The sequence below is a fragment of the Malaclemys terrapin genome, chromosome 7, assembly GCF_027887155.1.
Source record: "Malaclemys terrapin pileata isolate rMalTer1 chromosome 7, rMalTer1.hap1, whole genome shotgun sequence".
NCBI classification, from domain to species: Eukaryota; Metazoa; Chordata; order Testudines; family Emydidae; genus Malaclemys; species Malaclemys terrapin.
Window position 1 is genome coordinate 128410454 of NC_071511.1, and position 24382 is coordinate 128434835.

Below are 24382 nucleotides of genomic sequence, written 5' to 3' on the forward strand. Positions count from 1 at the left end.
AAAATTTAATCAGTTGTGCTGAATGAAGGTCTGATCTACCTGGTGCTGATGGTGTCACTTCCCTTTGTAACATTTTCTTTCCTTCTCTCTTGCTTTTCTCTTCTGCTTGCCTCTCAGCAGAGCAGGACCCCTTCGTATACCTTGCCAAGAAGTGGAAACCCTGGCTATATCATTGGGGCACCACTCTTGTCTCTAAACAGTGGTGCCAGGCAGCAAGTATCCTTTCTGATATCAGGTTTTACCTGTCACCATCACCTTCTAGTATGGCTGTACCCTTTAGATTTTGGATTAACTGGGGAAGTGTTACGTGAGTGTCACATTGCAGCTTTTGTCTAACCTTTCCCTTGGGGATAATGGGAAAGGTTCTTTGACAGGGATCTCCAGACGTTCCTCTACACATGAAACACCTTCCCTAAGCTCATCCATTAGGTCATCACCCTCTCCCTGTTCAGCTCCCTCCTGAAGACCCACTTCTACAAGAAATTAACCGGATGACTATAGCAACATTGTGAATGTCTAAGGAATATCTATGTAGTTAACACAGTGCTTGTTTGGTTTTTTGAGTATCTGCCAAGAGATAGCCATGTTCCACTTTGGGTGCTTTCCTGTACCCTGTGTCCATTTTTCTGTGTATTTCTTCAGAGAAAGGACCATGTTTGGGAAGCATTGGAAAGCACTGCTGGAAACAAATAACTGATGATAATATTGAAGGTGTCTTGACCATGACTGGATTGGAATCATGTGTAAGAGTTAAGGGGGATTTTAGGGATTCTCTAACTTTGTTGAGGGTGTCACTGGCATGTTTGGGTGGGTATTTCTTTGGTCACAGTGGTTAACTTGGTTAGGGGTGGGTTAGGTACATGTGCTACAATAACTGGCACTGTTGGTAGGAGGTTGCTACTAATTAAAGGATGATCTTGTTGAGGACTGGTTTAGTAACCCATGCTGTTTAACTTCTCTTCTATTTGACTTCTTGACACATAGCCCCTTCCCTCAGGTAACTATCTTACAGAGCCAGGGTGATGGAATATGCTCTCAGACTCTCAGGTACAAGGTACAGTTTGGAATGAATGTGAGGACAAGCTGCCAGCTCAGGTAACTATTTCCACCATTCCTTCATCCCCAATCCTCAGACAAGTTTGCAAGGCTTGGGTAGCACCCTCTCCTGTCATTGCCACACAGGGTTTGCAGGGCTCAGGTTGTGCTGTAGAGCTCATGTAGTATCTTCGTCGTAATTCCCCACATGGGACTCGGATCATCTCTCCCACACATGCTTGAAGGGTTTGAGCATCACTAGAGACAAGGAACCTCTACAAGAGGGGGCCCGTCAGAGCATCTTGAACACTATTAATTGTGGAGGTCTGTCGGAGAGGTTCTGAGCCTCCAGTTCTAAGCATGTATTTCACAGCACAATACAGGAATGCAGGGCTTGGATTCGAGGAGTAGTAGTATAATTAGTCTTGAAAGGATTAGATTTTTATTATTCAATATCACTAAAGATCCATTTTGCACCATATACACACAAACTGATGAAAAATATTTCCATTGATAATAATGGACATTTACAGATAGGCAAAGTAAAACAAGTGCTACTTAAGAGTTTGACTTGAAGCTATTTACTTTGTATGTTTTGACATGTGATGTTGACAATGTGTGTTTTAATGGTTATAAAGCTTGAATTTTTTGAATCTCAAGATCTGCTTGTGATGGGTTCGGTCACAGAGATCCCCTTGGGACTGTCACCTGATGTACTGAAATTACCTTTGAGCCCATTTTCCCTGACACCTTGGGACTCCAGAACCCCGCCTTGTTGAGTCAGACACACTAGCCTGCTGCAACACAGACCCAGGGTCTAGGCCGTGTCCCCAAAGCTGCAGACTTTAACTAAAAACAACTCAGCATGTTACCTGTCTCCAGCACCCAGACACTCAGCTCCCAATGGGATTCAAATCCCAAATAAATCCGTTTTACTCTGTATAAAGCTTATACAGGGTAAATTCATAAATTGTCTGCCCTCTATAACACTGATAGAGAGATATGCACAGCTGTTTGCTCCCCCCGGTATTAATCACTTACTCTGGGTTTACTAATAAACAAAAGTGATTTCATTAAGTATAAAAAGTAGGATTTAAGTGGTTTCAAGTAATAACAGCCAGAACAAAATAAGTCACAAAAGCAAAATAAAACAAACTCGCAAGTCTAAGCCTAATACATTAAGAAACTGATTACAGGTAATATCTCGCCCTCAAAGATGTTCCAATAAGCTTCTTTCACAGACAAGACCCCTTCCTAGTCTGGGCCCAATCCTTTCCCCAGTACAGTCTTTGTTAGACCCAGCAGACATCTCAGGTGGTAAGCAGGGGTTTTCTCATGACTGGCAGCCCCCGTTGTCTTGCTACACCCCCTTTTATAGCTTTTGCACAAGGCGGGAATATTTTGTTTATGCTTGTCCCCACCACTGCCTCATCAATGGAAAAGTACTAGGATTAAGGTAGATTCCAGTATTATGTGACATGATCACATGTCACTGTAAGACCCCTTGTCTCCATTCTTCCTGGGTTGGCCCACATGTACACAAGAAGGTTTGCAGGTAAATAAACCATTTTCAAACAATTGTCCTAGTCAAGGAGAGCCATCAAGATTCTAAACCACCATTAATCGCCCACATTTTGCATAATTACAATAGGACTTCAGAGTTATACTTCATATTTCTAGCTTCAGATACAAGAATGATACATGCATAAAAACAGGAGAAATATATTCAGTAGGTTGTAACCTTTGTTATGATACCTTACAAGAGACCTCTTGCATAAAGTATATTCCAGTTACATCATATTCACACTCATAAGCATATTTCCATAAAACATATGGAGTGCAAAGTCACACTGCTGTCATTGTCTGACCACAACCCCATAATTTTCCACAACTGTGCAAATTTAAATGGAGAAAATTGAGAAAAATCCTTAAAAATAAAAATTGATTTCTGTAAAGTGGGGTGTGTGTGTGTGTGTGTTTGTGTGTGTAAAATAACATAGGAATGGTCAGACCAATGGTCCATATACCCGAAGTATCCTGTTTTCTGACAGTGCTCAATGCCAGATGCTTCAGAGGGAATGAACAGAACAAGGCAATCATCAAGTGATCCGTCCTGTCTCCAATCCCAACATCTGGCAGTCAGAGGTTTAGGGACACCCAGAGCATAGGGTTGCATCCCTGCCCATCTTGGATAATAGCCATTGATGGACCTATCCTCCATGAACTTATTTAATTATTTTTTGAACTCAGTTATACTTCTCGCCTTCAGCACATCCACTGACATGTTCCACAGATTGACTTTGCGTTGTGTGAAGAAGTACTTCCTTATGTTTTGTTTTAAACCTGCTGCCTATTTATGTCATTGAGTGATTTTGGTTCTTGTGTTAGGTGAGGGTGTAAATCACACTTCCATGTTCCCATTCTCCACATCATTCATGATTTTATATCTCCCCCTTAGTCATCTCGTTTCCAAGCTTTTTAATCTGTCTTTGTGTGGAAGCTGCTCCATACCCCTTATCATTTTTGTTGCCCCTCTCTGTACCTTTTTCATTTCTAATGTATCTTTTTATGAGATGGGGTGACCAAAACTGCAGTATTCAAAGTGTGGTCCTACCATGGATTTATATAGTGACAGTATGATCTTTTCTCTCTTATTATCTATCCCATTCCTAATGGTTCCTAGCATCTTGTTCACTTTTTTTGACTGCCGCTGCACACTGAGCAGATGTTTTCAGAGAACTATCCATGATGACTCTAAGATCTCTCTCTCTTTTTTTTTGGAGTGGTAACAGCTAATTTAGACCCCATCATTTTGTATGTATAGTTGGGATTATTTTCCCCACTGTTCATTACTTTGCATTTATCAACACTAAATTTCATCTGCCATTTTGTTGCCCAGTCACCCAGTTTTGTGAGATCCCTTTGTAACTCTTCAAAATCTGCTTTGGGCTGCATTATCTTGAGTAATTTTGTATTATTGGCAAACTTGTCACCTCACTGTTTACGCATTTTTCCAGATAATTTATGAATACGTTGAACAGCACTGGTCCAAGTACAGATCCCTGGGGGACATCACTATTTACCTCTCCCCATTCTGAAAACTGACCATTTATTCTGACCCTTTGTTTCCTTTCTTTTAACCAGTTACTGATCCATGAGAGGACCTTCCTTCTTATCCCATGCCGGCTTACTTTGCTTAAGAGCCTTTGCTGAGGGACTTTGTCAAAGGCTTTCTGAAAGTCTAAGTGGACTGTTTCCACTGGCTCACCCTTGTCCACATGTTTGTTGACCCCCTCAAATAATTCTAATAGATTGGTGAGGCATGATTTCCCTTTACAAAAGCTATGTTGACTCTTTCCCAACAAATCCTGTTCATCTATGTGTCTGATCAGTCAGTTCTTTACTATAGTTTCAATCAATTTGCCTGGTTCTGAATTTTGGCTTACTGGCCTGTAATTGCCAGGACCAAATCTGGAGCCTTTTTAAAAAATTGGTGTCATGTTAGCTATCCTCCAGTCATCTGGTACAACAGTTGATTTAAATGATAGGTTACATACCACACTTTGTAGTTTTGCAATTTCATCTTTGAATTCCTTCAGAACTCTTTCATAGATTCGTATAGATTCATAGATTCTAGGACTGGAAGGGACCTCGAGAGGTCATCGAGTCCAGTCCCCTGCCCGCATGGCAGAACCAAATACTGTCGAGACCATCCCTGATAGACATTTATCTAACCTACTCTTAAATATCTCCAGAGATGGAGATTCCACAACATCCCTAGGCAATTTATTCCAGTGTTTAACTACCCTGACAGTTAGGAACTTTTTCCTAATGTCCAACCTAGACCTCCCTTGCTGCAGTTTAAGCCCGTTGCTTCTTGTTCTATCCTTAGAGGCTAAGGTGAACAAGTTTTCTCCCTCCTCCTTATGACACCCTTTTAGATACCTGAAAACTGCTATCATGTCCCCTCTCAGTCTTCTCTTTTCCAAACTAAACAAACCCAATTCTTTCAGCCTTCCTTCACAGGTCATGTTCTCAAGACCTTTAATCATTCTTGTTGCTCTTCTCTGGACCCTCTCCAATTTCTCCACATCTTTCTTGAAATGCGGTGCCCAGAACTGGACACAATACTCCAGTTGAGGCCTAACCAGCGCAGAGTAGAGTGGAAGAATGACTTCTCGTGTCTTGCTCATAACACACCTTTTAATACATCCCAGAATCATGTTTGCTTTTTTTGTAACAGCATCACACTGTTGACTCATATTTAGCTTGTGGTCCACTGTAACCCCTAGATCTCTTTCTGCCGTACTCCTTCCTAGACAGTCTCTTCCCATTCTGTATGTGAGAAACTGATTTGTTCCTTCCTAAGTGGAGCACTTTGCATTTGTCTTTGTTAAACTTCATCCTGTTTACCTCAGACCATTTCTCCAATTTGTCCAGATCATTTTGAATTATGACCCTGTCCTCCAAAGCAGTTGCAATCCCTCCCAGTTTGGTATCATCTGCAAACTTAATAAGCGTACTTTCTATGCCAATATCTAAGTCGTTAATGAAGATATTGAACAGTCGGTTCCAAAACAGACCCCTGCGGAACCCCACTCGTTATGCCTTTCCAGCAGGATTGGGAACCATTAATAACAACTCTGAGTACGGTTATCCAGCCAGTTATGCACCCACCTTATAGTAGCCCCATCTAAATTGTATTTGCCTAGTTTATCGATAAGAATATCATGCGAGACTGTATCAAATGCCTTACTAAAGTCTAGGTATACCACATCCACAGCTTTTCCCTTATCCACAAGGCTCATTATCCTATCAAAGAAAGCTATCAGATTGGTTTGACATGATTTGTTCTTTACAAATCCATGCTGGCTATTCCCTATCACCTTACCACCTTCCAAGTGTTTGCAGATGATTTCCTTAATTACTTGCTCCATTATCTTCCCTGGCACAGAAGTTAAACTAACTGGTCTGTAGTTTCCTGGGTTGTTTTTATTTCCCTTTTTATAGATTGGCATTATATTTGCCCTTTTCCAGTCTTCTGGAATCTCTCCCATGTCCCATGATTTTCCAAAGATAATAGCTAGAGGCTCAGATACCTCCTCTATTAGCTCCTTGAGTATTCTAGGATGCATTTCATCAGGCCCTGGTGACTTGCAGGCATCTAACTTTTCCAAGTGATTTTTAACTTGTTCTTTTTTTATTTTATCTGCTAAACCTACCCCCTTCCCATTAGCATTCACTAGGTTAGGCATTCTTTCAGACTTCTCGAAGACCGAAACAAAGAAATCATTAAGCATCTCTGCCATTTCCAAGTTTCCTGTTACTATTTCTCCCTCTTCACTGAGCAATGGGCCTACCCTGTCTTTGGTCTTCCTCTTGCTTCTAATGTATTGATAAAAAGTCTTCTTGTTTCCCTTTATTCCCGTAGCTAGTTTGAGCTCATTTTGTGCCTTTGCCTTTCTAATCTTGCCCCTGCATTCCTGTGTTGTTTGCCTATATTCATTCTTTGTAAACCAAGGTGGTCTTTTGCCACATTTTCTATCTTTCCTAACCAGCGGAATAGCTTGCTTTTGGGACCTTAATAGTGTCCCTTTGAAGAACTACCAACTCTCCTCAGTTGTTTTTCCCCTCAGTCTTGATTCCCATGGGACCTTACCTATCAGCTCTCTGAGCTTACCAAAATCCGCCTTCCTGAAATCCATTGTCTCTATTTTGCTGTACTCCCTTCTACCTTTCCTTAGAATTTCAAACTCTATGATTTCATGATCACTTTCACCCAAGCTGCCTTCTACTTTCAAATTCTCAATGAGTTCCTCCCTATTTGTTAAAATCAAGTCTAGAACAGCTTCCCCCCAGTAGCTTTTTCAATCTTCTGAAATAAAAAGTTGTCTGCAATGCAGTCCAAGAATTTGTTGGATAGTCTGTGCCCCACTGTGTTATTTTCCCAACATATATTTGGGTAGTTGAAGTCCCTCATCACTTCCAAATCTTGGGCTTTGGATGATTTTGTTAGTTGTTTAAAAAAAGCCTCATCCACCTCTTCCACCTGGTTAGGTGGCCTGTAGTAGACTCCTAGCATGACATCACCCTTGTTTTTTACCCCTTTTAGCCTAACCCAGAGATTCTCAACACTTCCATCTCCACCAAAATGTGTGTACATTTTTAATATATAAGGCAACACCTCCTCCCTTTTTCCCGTCTATCCTTCCTGAGCAAGCTGTACCCATCCACACCAACATTCCAGTCATGTGTATTATCTCACCAAGTTTCAGTGATGCCAACAGTGTCATAGCTGTATTTATGTATTAGCACTTCCAGTTCTTCCTGCTTATTACCCATACTTCTCGCATTTGTATATAGGCATCTAAGATACTGGTTCGATCTTGCCTCCCAGTTTTGTCCTGACCCTCCTTTCTCTCTGCCATTATAGCCCACACTCCCTCTTGTTTCTGACCCATCTCCCAGGTCTCCATGTTCCCCACTTACCTGCGGGCTTTGCTCACCTGTCCCCGTCAAACCTAGTTTAAAGCCCTCCTCACTAGGTTAGCCAGTCTGTGTCCAAATAGGATCTTTCCCCTCCTCGAAAGGTGAACGCCATCTCTGCCTAGCAGTCCTTCCTCGAATAGCATCCCGTGGTCAAGGAAGCCAAAGCCCTCCTGGTGACACCATCTTCGCAGCCAGGCATTCACCTCCATGATGCATCTGTCTCTGCCCGGGCCCCTACCTTTAACAGGAAGAATCGAAGAGAATACCACCTTGGGTGAGTATGGTCTGGTGCTAGTGACTTATTACTGTTTAACTTGTTTGTTCTAAAACCTCCTCTATTGACACCTCAATCTGGGACAGTCCCTCAGATTTGTCACCTTAAAAGAATGGCTCAGGTGTGGGAATCTCCCTCCCATCTTCTGCAGTGAGGACTGATGCAAAGAATTCACTTAGCTTCTCCGCAACGGCCTTGTCTGTTTGGAGTACTCCTTTAGCACTTCGATCATCCAGTGGCAGGCTTCCTGCTTCTGATGTACTTAAATTGTGTGTGTGTGTGTGTGTGTGTGTGTGTGTGTGTGTGTGTGTGTGTATAAAAAATAAATTCTGGCAAGCCTTCATTATAATGAAGTACTCTAGGAAGTAAAAAGAGAGTCCTGTGGCACCTTTAAGACTAACAGATGTATTGGAGCATAAGCTTTCATGGGTGAATGCCCACTTCGTCGGCATTCTGCTTTTTACAGATCCAGACTAACACGGCTACCCTTCTGATACTATAGGAAGTGATATTCCTACTCCATGATTTACAGGGTCAATAATTTGGTTCATTCTCTTCCTGGTGATAGTGGAGATACCCTCCTCCTCCAACAAACAAACAAACAAAAAAACCAGGGTGACAGGATATCTGAGGCACTCCATCAGTCTCCTCAACATGCAGCAAATCACTGTCAGTGTTTTGTGCACTCTTCTTCTCCCTTCTACTTTCATGGAGGACATGGGCTGAATCCATACAGAATTGAACACTAACATTTCCAAAATTCCTCCTTGCAATCATTACCAAAGAAGTAGACACCTTGAAATGGGATCATTACTGAGGAAAAATGCTCTGTATTAAGAAGTGGCTTCTTTGCTCCAAAGGACTCAGACTGCCAAAGACGTGTTCTGTCTCATTTCCAGCATATCCCAAACAATGGAGGATGGAAACTGTAGCTACTTTCAGGAGAAGCTGTACCAGGCCCTCCAAGGGGTGAGCAGCCCACAGGCTCTGGCCATAATTGGCAGTGCTGAGCCAACCCAGACAGATCAGTGGACCAGCATCATTATCCGGAACTGCAGCATGCAGGTAATAAGAATGGAGGGCCAACTCTGAACCCAACTTCTTCTCTTCTGAGCTCGGCATGCAAGATGATATTGCTTTGGGGATTGTATGAGTGGGAGAGAGTCAGAGTTTGCTCTTCCTTTTTTGTTAGTAGCACTCTACTGGAGTCAAACAGGGTACGTATTACTCTGTGTGTCAGGACCACTGACCCAGTTCAGGAGCCCTAATGCATACAAATAGATGTTGTTGTTCCGCACTCATGCTATCTAGAGGCTCATCTTTGACTAGGCAAGCAGAGAATTAGCAGGATTAACTTTTGTAATTCTATATTACCAGTGTATAAATGTTTTACTGGCCAGTTCTGAGACTGTGTGCAGTAGAGATCACGCTACACACTTCTTTGTTGTTGTTATAATGCTAGTATTATAATATTTGTGTTAATATTGGGCTCTGTCTGACCATTGAGTTATGCTACTGAATTATTGTCCTTTGAGACTTACCCTTATCATAGAATCATAGAATATCAGGGTTGGAAGGGACCTCAGGAGGTCATCTAGTGCAACCCCCTGCTCAAAGCAGGACCAATTCCCAACTAACTCATCCCAGCCAGGGCTTTGTCAAGCCGGGCCTTAAAAACCTCCAAGGAAGGAGATTCCACCACCTCTCTAGGTAACGCATTCTAGTGCTTCACCACCCTCCTAGTGAAATAGAGTTTCTTAATATCCAACCTAGACCTCCCCCACTGCAACTTGAGACCATTGCTCCTTGTTCTGTCATCTGCTACCACTGAGAACAGCCGAGCTCCATCCTCTTTGGAACCCCCCTTTAGGTAGTTGAAAGCAGCTATCAAATCCCCCCTCATTCTTCTCTTCTGGAGACTAAACAATCCCAGTTCCCTCAGCCTCTCCTCATAAGTCATGTGCTCCAGCCCCCTAATCAGTTTTGTTGCCCTCCACTGGACTCTTTCCAATTTTTCCACATCCTTCTTGTAGTGTGGGGCCCAAAACTGGACACAGTACTCCAGATGAGGCCTCACCAATGTCGAATAAAGGGGAACGATCACGTTCCTCGATCTGCTGGCAATGCCCCTACTTATACAGCCCAAAATGCCGTTAGCCTTCTTGGCAACAAGAGCATACTGTTGACTCATATCCAGTTTCTCATCCACTGTGACCCCCTAGGTCCTTTTCTGCAGAACTGCTACCTAGTGATTCGGTCCCTAGTCTGTAGCAGTGCATAGGATTCTTCCGTCCTAAGTACAGGACTCTGCACTTGTCCTTGTTGAACCTCATCAGGTTTCTTTTGGCCCAATCCTCTAATTTGTCTAGGTCCCTCTGTATCCGATCCCTACCCTCCAGTGTATCTACTACGCCTCCCAGTTTAGTGTCATCTGCAAACTTGCTGAGAGTGCAGTCCACACCATCCTCCAGATCATTAATAAAGATATTAAACAAAACCGGCCCCAGGACCCACCCTTGGGGCATTCCACTTGATACCGGCTACCAACTAGACATGGAGCCATTGATCACTACCCGTTGAGCCCGACGATCTAGCCAGCTTTCTATCCACTATACAGTCCATTCATCCAGCCCATACTTCTTTAACTTGACGGCAAGGATACTTATCCAACGTTTATCTATCTAAGGGCTGATCTATACTAGAAAGTTAGGTCGACCCAGCTACATCACTATGCTTTAGGGACGTAGTTAAGCTGACCTAACTCCTAATATAGACAGCACTAGGTCAACCTAGCTACTACCTCTTGGAGAAATGGATTTACTACAGTGACAGAAGAACCCCTTCTGTCTCTGTTGTGTCTACACTATAATGCTACAGCAGTGCAGCTGCAGCACTGCAGCTGTGCTAATGTAGCATTTCTAATGTAGACCTAGCCTAAGATTAAGAGGTGACTGGATCATAGTCTTCAGGTACTCACCATCGGCATGCGCACGGGGTGTGCCTGATGTGCACGGGCACACCCTAATGCACGGGTGGACAAAAGGCTCCACTCTCCTGGCAGCAGCAAGATGCTGGCCCCTCCCCTGCCTTCCCAGGCCGGCCCCCGCCTGCCACCCCCCCTTCACGGGTCTCCCCCCCACCTGCCACCCCCCCCAATGGGTCTTGCCTACCACCCCCCCGCGGGTCTCCCCCACCCCGACCCCAGAGCGTCCCTGCCTGAAAGAAAGCAGCGTGCACCTCTCCTGTGCCTGCTTGTGCTGCTGGTGTAGCACATTCCTGCTCAACTGCTGTCTGCAGCCCCAGGATCCTAGTGCCCCCCATCCCCTTATGGCAGGGCAGGCTGCCCTTACCCTGCCCTTCCGCCCTAGCCCTGAGCCTCTCCAACACCCCAAACCCTTCATCCCCAGCCCCAGCCCTCATCCACCCTAGTCCTCTGCCCCAGCCCTGAGCCCCCTCCTGCATCATGAACCCCTCATCCTCAGCCCTCACCCCTGCACCCCCTCCTATCCCCAAACTCCCTCCCAGAGCATGCACCTCCTCCCCCTTCCCACACACCCCTTTTTGCCCCCCAAACTCCCTCCCAGAGCCTGCACCCCCTCCCTCTGCACCCCCTCCCACTTTCAAACTCCCTCCCAGAGCCTGCAGCCCTCACCCCCTCCTGCACACCGACCCCCTGCCCCAGCCTGGAGCCTGCACCCAGACTCCCTCCCCCACCCAAACTCCATCCCAGAGCCTTAGGCAGGTGGGGGGCTAATACTAAGGGGCGGCACTCCGGCTGCTATTGGGGTGGCACGTCTGGGTCTTGAACGGCAATTTGGCGGCAAGTCCCTCTCTGAGTGAAGGACCTGCTGCCGAATTGCTGCAGAAGAGTGGAGCGGCACGATCGCGCTGCCATGGCTTATTTTTTTTTTGCCGCTTGGGGCGACAGAAACCCTGGAGCCGGCCCTAGTTGGATAAGGGGTGGGGAGAGTCAGGGGACCGGGAGCAGGGTGGGTTGGATGGGGGTGAGATCCCAGGGGGGTGGTTAGGGGTGGGGGGTCTCTGGAGGGGGCAGTCAGGGAGCAGGGGGGGTTGGATGGGGCATGGGAGTCCCGGGGTCTGTCAGGGGTGGGGGATGGATAGGGATCAGGGCAGTCAGGGGACAGGGAGCAAGGAGGGTCCTGGGGGGGGCAGTTAGGGTGGGGGGGTCTCTGGAGGGGGTGGTCAGGGGACAAGGAGCTGGGGGTGGGGTTGACTGAGTCGGGAGTTCTGGGGGGGGGCCTGTCAGGAGGCAGGGGTGTGGAGAGGGGTTGGGGCAGACAGGGAGCAGAGGGCGTTGTATGGGTCGGGAGTTCTAAGGGTCCTGTCAGGGGGCGGGGAGCGGTTGGATAGGCGTGGGAGTCCTAGGGGCCTGTCTGGGGGCAGGGGTGTGGATAAGGGTCGGGGCAGTCAGGGGACAGGTAGGGGGTAGGGTTCTAGGGGGGCAGTCAGGGGACAAGGAGCAGGGAGGCTTAGGGGGTGGGGTTCTGGGGGGCAGTTAGGGGCAGGGGTCCCAGGAGGTGGTAGTCAGGGGACAAGGAGCAGGGGGGCTTGGAGGTTCTGAGGGGGGCAGTCAGGGGGAGGGAAGTAGGAGGGAGTGGATGGGGGCAGGATGGGGGCGGGGCTAGGGCGGGACTCCCTGGGTACACACCCTGATGAAATGTGCTGCGCACGCCTATGGTATTCACATGGGGAAGAGATTTCTCATAGTAGGTGGCCCTATTCTAGCAGAAAAGGGCATAACAAGATCCAGTGATTGGAAACTGAAGGTGAACAAATTCAGACTAGAAATAAGGTGCACATCTTTAATAGTGGGGGTAATTAACTACACCTCTACCCCGATATAATGCGACCTGATATAACACGAATTCGGATATAACGCGGTAAAGCAGCGCTCCAGAGGGGCGGGGCTGCGCACTCCGGTGGATCAAAGCAAGTTCGATATAACGCGGTTTCACCTATAACACGTTAAGATTTTTTTGGCTCCCGAAGACAGCGTTATATTGAGGTAGAGGTGTATTAGAATAACTTAGTTAGAAATATGATGGAAGTCTTTAATCAAGACTGGATATCTTTATAAAAGATATGTTCTGGCTCAACCAGAAGTTATGTGCTTCATGCTAAAATTACTGGGTGAGGTTCTGTGGCCTTTGTTATGCAGGAGGTCAGACTAGATTATTTTAATGGTCCTTTCTTGCCTTAAAATCTGTGAAAACACGTGGGTTCCCCTTTTTTTTTTCTCAGGCTGGGAATTGTGCCTCCTGCTGTATGGTTCCTGTGTCCTTGAAGATCCAGGTATTGTGGGCTGAGGTGGGCCTCCAGTCCAACCCACAAAGTCAAGTGCTGGGAGCACGGTATTGGTATCAGTGTCAGTCTCTGAAGGTATAGCACCATTATTATGCACCTCCACCCCCAAAGGCCATAACATGGAGCATATGGGTTACATGAAGTCTGAGGGATCCTTCATATAGCTCTGGTATCGAAGGGTTGGAGTTCACGGGATTTTATCATTTGTCCACATAGATTGGCAGTGGCAAGTATTTAATGCTCCCACAGAAGACGGTGGACAAAATCTCCCATAATGTTCTTAACCAATTGTATATGGCTGTGCAAAGGGGAGATCCTTCTCACCTCTGAGCAGCTTCTTCCACTTTAGGCCTAAACCATTAAACTCTTGGTTATTCTTGTCATCACGTTATGTAAACATAGAATTACCCTCTTTTCTTAAACTCTGACACAGAATTTGTCTTGACTCTCTCTTTCTAGGAATTCCATGTGCTGCAGAAGGAAGTATTTCCTTTTTATTGGTTCTGAAATTACTGCCTTTTTAATGGCTCCAAAGGGGCTGATCAATTTTCATTTTAGTCTTTAAAATTTTATACTTCATTCAATATATATTTTCTCTAATATATATTTTTAGGTGAAGTGATCACAGGTAAACAGAGTACTCCAGATAAGGGTCCACTCTCAGATACTGTCATTTTATGGTCTAGGTTATTTTTTCTTCCTTTTGGAGGAAAACATGGTTAGAAGTATCAAGTATAAGTTTAACAATCTTTTTGGATCATACAGGAGAACAAGTCCTTTGCACACAACCCCTAACTTCCACAATGCACCAGTGTCCATCTATCTGATCTGGTGCCATGGAGTTGAGCATGCTATTCAACAAACAGCTATGGAGTAATCTTTCTGCCCATGCCCTTGGCACAGAGCATGTCTCATCTTCAGCCACACTCCGTAGAATGAGTGTTGGGGTGAAGTTAGAGGTCCCTGCCATGGAATTGTTGCGTGCAGTTTCTTCAGTCCCACATCCACCCAGCTCATAATGTATTAAAAGTGTAAGGATGCCATACAGGCTATTGCTCCCTGGGAGCAGATCCTTGGTTGCAGTTTAGGAATCTGTAAAACGGTAACAGAATGCCACTGAGTGGCAGGGAGAGTATGTGTGTGCTGAACATCTGGAGTCACTGGGAACACAATAATAATAGAGAGCTTTAGGCTTTGATCATCATTTCCTAGGACTAGAGCTGAGGAGACAGAGGAAGAAATATGTCCCCAGTCTGGAAGGGAGTATGAGGAAGAAAGAGAGAGACAGTCATTAAGGGCTAAGCCCTACCAGTGATGTCAGAACTGGTGAGTGTGGCTGGTGTGCTGCAGGGCGCTGTACCACCTATTGCCACTGGAGGACTCCTGGTGTACTAGGCTGCTCCAGCTCCTGGAGGATGCAGTGCCACCAGGATCCTTTGGCACTGCAGAACGTAGATTGCAGTCAGAAGAGGGATGAGGCAGGGGATACAGGCTTCTTTGGGACTATTTCACATCCACTTCACTCCCTGTAGCCACAGTTCTTCCCTGTTGCTTCTGCCCCTGCTTCTCCAGGACCAGCAAGCAGTGGGTATGGTTCTGAACCTGGTAGTGGTGGATGTCAAGAAGGATTGTGAGCCTGGAAATTGGTTTTCTGAGGTTGGAGGTTTGTGGTAAGGTGGTAAGGGAAGAGGTTGGGGCTAGGAGAAAACAGTGAATTGGTGACAGAAAGGTAAGTATTGTTCTTGGAGTATGTGTCAGTGTGAATTCCACTGTAGATGCACACAAGATTGGATTGTGTAATAGCAGTGTCTGTCAGGGGCACACATGTATCATGTGCTTTTTCATGCTTCTATGCAAGGGCATAATGAGAAGAGCAGCCGTGACCCTCCCTCAGTTCCCTCGAATGGCAATGAGACAGAACTTGGCAAGTGTCTGCATCCCTACTCTTCCTTGAGCTTCAGACTCATTCCAGATTAGTGTGTTTTTGAGAAGAATACCTTGATCTGGACATTCCACACAAAAATAAAAAAGAAAGGAAGGAAGGAGACACTAGGAGACACCCCACTCCCTAGTACACCCTCCTTAAAGCAGGAAGAGACATTTTGCACCAACTGCCATGGTGGACTGCAAGCTTTTAGCATATAAGCTCTGCTGACCCATGATGGACTCTTCCTTCTTGTCAAGGGGCTTAGCCAGTGCCCTTTCTGGCAGGGGGAAGTGTTACATTCCTGATAATTGTGTGGTGTGAAAATAGTTTTCATTGAGGATATGCAAGTCAAGGGATTCATTGCTAAACTTCACTTGCTTGAGCAATCAAGTAGCATTGCCTCAGACCTGGAGGAGATATCCACCCCCAAGGAACCAAAGAGAGGTTCTGCTCAGTGAGTGCCTCTTCAAGTAGACACCACACTCTGGGCAGCGAGAAGGGTTGGGGGGGGCAGTGAAACACACCAAAATTGGCATTGCCTACATTGGTGCCAGTCTCCCCAGCACCAGGACTGTTGATGGAGCCAGTTTCAATAACCACCTTGGCAATGGCAAAGCCGTCCCCAGAACCGACACACCAACACATGGGTGAAGCTGAGAGAAAAGACCAAGCGGAGGCCAGATGCAGCTTTAGACATTGTCAAGGGAGGAGAAGAAATGCCACTTCTTTGAGGACAAGACCTTCAGCAAGGGAGTAATGCTGGGTGGACAGGCATCACAGACGTCAGTACCAGCAAAGGCACTGGCATGGTGCTGAGTACATCCACATAGAGTAGTCGAGATCTTCCTTGAGGGTGACATCTCTACTGACTCTGCACCAGAGCCAAGACATCACCCCCCTGCATCGCCATTTGAGGAATACTGTTCTTCCTCATCATTACCAGTCTATGCATTTTCTCTGGCATTGACCAGAGAAGCCTCCCTGCTATCATTCACAAGCAACCGTAGAGCCTGCAGAGGAGGTGCTCCCCACAGGGCACTGACCTAGCACAGGTGTATAGCTGATCCCCTTCCTACAGACCCCGGAAGAGGAGGAGATCAGGCTTCGCAGTGGCAACACTGCCTGGACCACGAAACCAGAATCAGAGCTGCCAGGCCAGTGCCCAAGACCTGAGGGAAGAACAGCAACAACCTCAGCGTCCACTAAAAGAATCTTCACTGTAATTGGACAAGGGAGTACATTCGGCCCCCATCCCTCCAGTCAATGATTTTAGGGCATTCCAGGATCTCCTAGCATGTATTGTGGAGAAGCTGGATATAGAAATGATAGTCATTCAGGAAAAGTCACGCAAACTCTCTTTGGCATCTTGACTAGGTCAGACCCTACCAAAATCACTCTGCCCACCAATGAGGATATACTGGAACCGGCCAAAGCCCTCTGGCAAACCTCAGCCACTGTTCAGCCAACTTCCAGGAGAGTGGAGAAGCATTCTCCTTCAAGCTCCTGTGCATGTGGATCTCACTCATGTGTACTGATGCCCTGCACAGGAGTGTGGGAATTTTTCTCTAATATTGTCCCATAAGGGTTCCTTCATGCTCCCCCCCACTCCCCAGCATAAAGGACTGAATGACTGCAACTGCAGACTAGTTCCTTCTGACCACAGAAGGAAGTTATTTCTAATGTCCAACCTAAACCTCTGTTGCTTCAATTTAAGCCCATTGTTTCTTTTACTGCTCTCGGAGATTAAGGAGAACAACTTTTTACCCTCCCCTGCCTTGTAACAATCTTTTATATACTTGAAAACTCTAATGTGCCCCCTCAGTCTTCTCTTCTCCATATTAAACAAACCCAACTTTTTTCAATCTTTGCTCCTAGGTCATGTTTTCTAGACCTTTTTAATAATTTTTATTTCTCTCTTCTGGACTTTCTCCAATTTGTTCACATCTTTCCTAAAATGTGGCACCTAGAACTGGACACAATACTCCAGTTGAGGCCTAATCAGCGCAGAGTAGAGTGGAAGAATTACTTCTTGTGTCTTGCTTATAACATTCCTGCTAATACATTTTAGAATGTTTGCTTTTTTTGCAACAGTGTTACACTGTTGATTCATATTTCACTTGTGGTCAACTATAATCCCTGATCCCTTTCTACAGTACTCCTTCCTAGGGAGCCATTTCCCATTTTGCATGTGTGCAACTGATTGTTCCTTCCTGTGAATTAGTTCTTATTAAATTTTATCCTATTTACTTCAGACATTTCTACAGTTTGTCCAGATCATTTTGAATTCTAATCCTCTCCTCCAAAGCACTTGCAATCCCTCCCAGCTTGATATTGTCCACAAACTTTAAAAAAGGGTATTCTTTGTGCCATTATATACAGGAGGTCAGACTAAATGAACACAAGGATCCCTTCTGGGCTTGGAATCTGTGAAGCTGTGAATCCATGAAGTCCATCTGTGCAGGCTCAGAGCTGGTTTGTGGCTCTTGACATGCAGGATGTGTATACTTACTTCCATGTTGCCGTCCACCTGGCCTATAGTAAGTACCTGAGATTTATGATAGAATTGAATCAGAATTGGTACAAGGTATGGCAATTTGGACTCTTTACGGCATCAAGGATCTTCACAAAATACCTTGTGGTGATAATGGCCCACCTGAGGAGTTAAGGTATTCATGTCAATGCCTATCTGGACAACTGGCTGATCTGGGACAGGTCACAACGGAAGACCTCAGCGAGCTAGGACTGCGCTTTGTCCCTATTCAGTTGGGTGAGATGTCTAGTGAACTGTGAAAAGTTGTCATTCATGCTGTCGCAGATAATAGCAGCTCTATGAATGCTAATCTACTCGACATCAGAAAGAGTGCACTGCCTGAGGACAGGTTCTAGTTGCTACTAGGACTCTTACTTCATTTGATGTCACAACTAACTACAACAGTACAAATATGCCTCGCAGTGCTAGGCCACATGTTGGTACGCATATACATGACACCACTTGCCAGACTTTGCTTGTGGACCCTCCAGTTCTGGCTCAAGACTGTCTATTGGTCGATGAAACATCCAATGGCCAGAAAGGTCATAGTACCACATCATGTCATTGCAGAACTGGTTGTGCGGCTTGAACCTGCAATCAGGTTTTCAGAGTCCTCCCAAACAAAGACCCTGCTCATGGATGCATCAGTGACAGGTTGGGGAGCTCACTTGGACCAGTTGCAGATCAAAGACACCTGATCGCCAAATGATATGGGGCTTCATATGAATGTTCTAGATCTCTGAGCCATCAGACTAGCTTGTCTGGCATTCCTGCCTGTCCTCAAACTCGATAATGCAGGTCTTCACAGACAATATGACAGCCATGCAACAACATAAACAAGCAACAGGGCACCTGCTCCTTGCTCCTCTGCCAAGAGGCCACCGATTTCTGGAATGGATACCATCAGAGTATGGTAAGACTAATATCCCTTCACCTCCCAGGAATCAGCAACAACTTAGAAGACTTCCTAATCAGGACAGTCAATGACCAACCAGGAATGGTCATTACACAGATCCACCACAGAACTGATATTCCATCAGTGGGGATTCCCATGAGAGACTTTTTTGCCATTAAGGACAATGCAAAATGCAAGAGCTTTTGCTCCACAAGAGTCCTGAGTCCAAGGATGCTAACAGATGCCTTCTTGATACAGTGGAACAAGGGCTTGCTTGTATGCCTTCCCACCAATTCCCTTGATTCCCAGGATGATTTCCAAAATCAAGAGACAAAGCTACAATCTTTCTGGTGGCTCTATATGGGCCAAGGCAGTTCTGGCTCACAGACCTACTCCAGATGTCCATTCAGCCTCTGATCCATCTCTCAGACAGCCTGGATCTGATCTTGCAGCATTGTGGCCAGACATATCATGCAGACCAGAGTCTCTGCACCTGATGGTGTGGCTAGTGGGTGGTTGACCACCACAGAGAAACTGCTCCATACAGGTCCAGGAAAACATCTACCAGAAGGACATATTCTTGCACAGGAAATGGGTTCTCAATATGGGTAGCCCAAAATGGCCTAGACCCAGCCCAGGCCTCAGTACCAAAGATCCTTGAAGATCTACTGTACCTCAAGCAGACAAGTCTCTTACTCAGTTCTACTGAAGTGCACCTCACAGTGATTTCAACTTATCACCTGCCTGTGCAGTCATGTTTGGTCTTCTCTCACCCCATGGTATCAAAGTTTCTTAAGAGCTACTACATGCTCACACAGTGGTCAGAGAACCCTCTCCTGCCTGGGACCTCAATATAGTCCTCTTCAGACTGATGGAGCCTCTCATTGAGCCTCTCTCAGAATGCTTCACCTCACTCTGGAAACAGTCTTCCTAGTCGCTATCACTTCAGTCAGAAGAGTAAGTGAGCTTCAGGTGCTCCTGGCTGAACCCAAATGCAGTTCCATAGGAATAAAGTGATGCTGAGACCTCATCAGAACTTCCTCTCCAATGTGGTCTCAGAATTCCATCTGAGCCAATCCATCAGCTTGCCTGTCTCCATCTGAAAAGCACATTTATCACTGGGAGAAAAGAAATTACACACACTAGTCATTTCCAGGTCTCTGCTCTATTGACAGAACTAAATCATTCCACCTGTCACCCTGTCTATTTCTCCCTATACCAGAGATTTCAAAAGGTCAACCTCTTCAATCTCAAAGAATATTGAAACAGATTACATGATGCATCCTCATGTTATTAGTTGGCTAGTGTACCTCTCCCACTAAATATCAAGGCTAACTCCACCAGCATTCAAGTGATTTCTTCCACCTTTTTCAGATATTTGCCACTATCAGATATCTGCAAGGCAGAGATGTGGAGTAAACCACTGACTTTTGTCAAGCACTGTGCCTTGGACTTAGCTGATCAGATGCCAAGTTTAGGAGAGTAGAACTGTGACACTGTATGGAATCTGGGAGACACTTGTGGATATTATGAATATCAATATTGTAAAATTGTGATGAGTTATGCCAGATATGCCATGTATGGTATCGGCAAAAATATTATAATTTGTCAGATATGATAATCTCATTTATGTGTTTGTATCACCTTTGTATTATGAGTTACAGATATGTATATATGTCTGTATTTCAAACTTGTGCTATGCTTCTGGGTGACACCCCCAGACAGTTTGGCATCAGCACTGCCTAGCCTGCTTGATTGCCCATTTAGGACCATCAGCTATACAACTGAGCCATTGAGAGACGGCAGAGGATACACCTTATGACTCAGCAAGGCATGCATGGGCATGCCTATGGACAGAAAAGGTCCTCCAAGCCATGTGCTGGGCAGCTTGTGTTGGAAACAAAGGAAGCACAGGCCACATGGCAAAAGACTATAAAAGGCAGCTGCATCTTCTCCATTTTGTCGTCAATCCTGCTTCTTACCTCTGGAGGAACTTTGCTACAAACTGAAGTTCTGAATAAAGGAATGAATGACCCATCCAAGCTGTGGATGTATTCCAAAGGGACTTTCAAGCCAGCAAACTCATCAATACTGCTAGGAACCTGATATATGGACTTTGAAGTCTTTGTATGTATGTGATTGTTTTACCCTTTAACATCTCTCTTCTTGTTCTTTCTTTTTTCTTTATAAGAAACCTTTAGTTTTAGACACTAAGGGATTGGCTGGCAGCGTGGTAAGATCCAAACCAATACTGACCTGGTAACATGACTGACCCTTTGGGGTCAGAAGAACATTTTATAAATGTGCGCAGAGTTTTTTAAATAACTTCTCATTGTACTGGACCTAGGCGCTGATTGGGAGCAAAGAACTGGAATTCAATGAAGGGGGCTGTGTGATTTCTTTTTTTGCTTTTTGATAACCAGCGTGGGGGATCAGAAGCACAGTTTGTGACTGGTTGGGGAGTGTAACTTCAGTGTTACCCAGTCTTGGGAGTATCTGCTCTCCCTTTTGCAGCCTGCCCTGACCTTGGCGTTACCAGTGAGGGCTGCCCCAGGCACAACGGGTCACAAGAACTACGATCCCTATTTGACTGACGCAGCTGGAATTCCTCATTCCCACTGTCCTGAGGGGATACTGCTTGCCAATCACCTATAGTAGGGCTCCACACTGATACATAGTGGAAGAAAGGATACTTAGTTACGCTACAGTAACTGTGATTCTTCTAGATGTTGTCAGTGTGGATCTCATGACCTTCTCTCGGAACCTTGATTACCAGAAGCTTCAAATTGTGAGGGAACCGAGAGAAGGTCATGGCTGCTCTGCCTTTTGCGCCCTCTCATGGAAACATGACGCAGCATAGGATGCATGTGTGACCCCAACGGACACAGCAATTAAAAAAAAAGTCTGGTTTGCATGTATGAGGTGCATGCGCACCCTACAGTGGGAACCACACTGACAAAAACATCTAGGAGAACCACAGCTACTGCAGGGTAAGTAACTATTCTTCTACACTGCTCTGTAAAGTGTCCCAGTTCTTCATTCTGAAGGGGGAAGGGAAAGGGACATACTCACACATGGAAGTACTACATTTCTCTTATACCTCACCGAAACATTTCCCTGTGATATGCCTGACCACAGTGTCAGAGTTCTTTGCGCTTTGAAAATATGATCAATCTGCAGAAGATGGTAATAATAGCTGGTGGAGACTGCTTGCTATTTGGAGCTGCACCAGTCGTTTTGGGCAGCCATTACCTTTGCAGAAACATGCCCTAGGTTGGAAGATGCATCTGTGGCTCTGAGAATGCTAAGCTGTTGGTGTTTTCCTTTTCTTGCAGTCCCTCAGCATGACCATGGTGCCTTTGACAACCGTTGTTGCCTTCACTGACACGACAGAATGGCCAGAGCCTCCACGTAGCCAGCCCAGCACGTATTGGAAACTCCCATTTGACTTCTTTTTCCCCTTCAAGGTTGCATTGAATGGGGGGATAAGCTGTCAAGGAGACCTGGCTGGTGCTTTCCTGATGTCTCTCACATTCTGCAGCATTCTCAGTTTCTGAAGAGAATGAAGTCTGGTGCTCTGCTCCTCATGACAACATTTTTGCCCAGATAATACCAGAGAGCTCACTCCATCCTGTTGTATCCTGGTGTCATATCTGGTGCTGGTTCCTCACCTGGGTGAGACAATACAAGAGACAGTAACCTAAATGATTCCTCTTTGTTCTTGTGAACAGCAAAGAAGGTGTTTATCTGACAGCTAGAAAAGGCAGGTGTTTCAGGGAATCCTGTTAGTGTAATGGTACAGTCAGAATATGATGCAGACCAAAGACTCTTTTATTCTGTTTAGGTTCTCATCCTGTGCCTATCATCATGCTATCCCTGTTCCTTCCTGTAGTGCATTGTGACATGATTAACATCTGTCACCTGTGATTCTTCCATGTCTGCAACCCCTTTATGCAGATTTGTGAAGGTCAACCCAGCATTGCTCATGAGGGATGGGAGGGCAGAAGGAGCAATCTCTGTGTGGAACAAAGAGGAGAGAGGGAATGAAAAGGAACTTTCTTTATTCTGTCCCCTACAAGAAGGAAAAGTCCCTTCCAAGCTGAGCGGTATAGAGAGAAGTGCAGCTTTCATTTCTAGTTTCCCTCCCTATTGGTGGGGAGTCTGGAGCTCAATTGTTCAGCTCCCTATTACAGAAGAGCCTCATCTTTTCATGTGGAATTGTAATTCATACATTTTAAATCTGATATAATTTATCCAGTGATAGTTTCTGTATGAAACCATCAGTGCCCCTGTGACTAGCTTTAGAATGTATGCCTTTGTTAGGGGACCTGAATTATTATTCAGTGATTGATACTATAATGACCTATCTGCTAGTCTCCTCTGGCCCGTTTTAAATAAGCTGGCCTTGTGCATCTGTGTCAATCTTTATCTCTTATTTTGGTATTAATCTCTTCAAATAAAATTGTCAACTGAACATGCATTACTTTATTAAAATGTTTTTATTTGCAAGATGGATATGCAAGACACAAGGAATTATGGAGGTTCTGTCCTTTGGGATTACTGTCCTGGGAATTTTATGCCCAGGTGTTTTGACAGCTCTCCTTTCCACCTCACAGCTCTTCCCTCAGGCATACAGGCTCAGTGCCACACTCCCCACCTGTGGTGGTTTAGGATTCTCTAAAACTGGGCAGTACTACTGCTCCAGGTCCAAGCAGAGGCTATATTGGCAGTGACAGCCATCGTGAACGTTGGATGATGTATAAGAGATGAGCCATTGTGAGCAGTCAGAGCTGGAGATTAAAGTTAATTATTTTAGAAAAGGTTTGCAACTAACTATGAGACTGCAATCTCATGCAACGCCTAGGCTTTGACTCTGGCCTCCTGTGGCTCAGTGACATTTCAAAGATTTCCGGGCCAGAAAAGACCTCTAGATTTTGGGATAAATGAAGGGGGGGTAGCTTCCTTTTATGAACACCCAGCCAGCCAGTTAGTTATAACATCCCTCTTGGTAGCTGTTCTCTACTTTCTTTACCTGTAAAGGGTTAAAAAGCCCATAGGTAAAAGAAAGGGAGTGGGCACCTACCAAAAGAGTCAATGGAAGGGCTAGAACTTTTTAAAATTGGAAAAAAACTTCTCTTTGTCTGTCTGTCATTCTCCAGAGAGAGTGGACAGAGCAGAGGCAGGGCTGGGACTATGCTATAAGAGCTTTGAGCCAGGTATGGAAAACCATCAAATCATACCTAGGAATTGCTTATCTGAAACCCCAGATATGTAAGTAAATCAGGGAATGTCTAGGAAGATGCGATTAGGGTTATTTCTTATTGTCTTGTGGACTCCTCTGTGCTAACCCCAGGTGCTTTTGTTTTGCTTGTAACCTTTAAACTGGACCTCAAGAAAACCATTCTTGATGCTTAATTATTATATTTGCTCTTTTTAAATCTAGCAATAGCCTAAGTTCCAGATGTATTTTCTTTCTTTTTGTTTTTAATAAAATTTATCTTTAAGAACAGGATTGGGTTTTTTGTGTCCTAAGAGGTTAGCGCATATGTTGTTTAATTAGCTGGTGGCAACAGCTGATTTCCTTTGTTTTCTTTCTCAGCTTTTCCCCGGAGGGGGTGTGAAAGGGTTTGAGGGTACCTCACAGGAAGGAATTCTCAAGTGCTCCTTCCTGGGTTCTCAAAAGCGGGGGCGGGGGAGAGTTGCACTTGGGTGGTAGCAGCATCTACCCATCCAAGGGGAGAGAAAAGCTGTAACCTTGGGAGTTTAATACCAGCCTGGAGTGGTCAGTATTAATTTCTTAGAATCCTTGCGGGCCCCCACCTTCTTCACTCAAAGTGCCAGAGTGGTGAATCAGCCTTGACAGATCTATTCAAGGTGTGGCCAAACTGCAGCTCGCGAGCTGCATGC

The 24382-nt window shown here is 45.3% G+C and overlaps 1 protein-coding gene across 2 annotated transcripts in view; it reads left to right on the plus strand.

Annotated features, from left to right (window-relative positions):
- TCTN3 (tectonic family member 3) overlaps positions 1-23987 on the plus strand; it is an 83695-nt gene extending 59708 nt beyond the window's left edge. The window contains exons 10-14 of one of the 2 annotated variants that reach the window (XM_054035127.1): positions 118-216; positions 998-1095; positions 8698-8863; positions 13061-13198; positions 21811-23987. In XM_054035127.1, coding sequence (XP_053891102.1) covers positions 118-216; positions 998-1095; positions 8698-8863; positions 13061-13198; positions 21811-22032 — 723 coding nt within the window. In that variant the 3' untranslated portion in view covers positions 22033-23987. The remainder of the gene's footprint in view (positions 1-117; positions 217-997; positions 1096-8697; positions 8864-13060; positions 13199-21810) is intronic. The other variant, XM_054035128.1, reaches the window with a different exon arrangement.
- Positions 23988-24382: the final 395 nt, after the last annotated feature.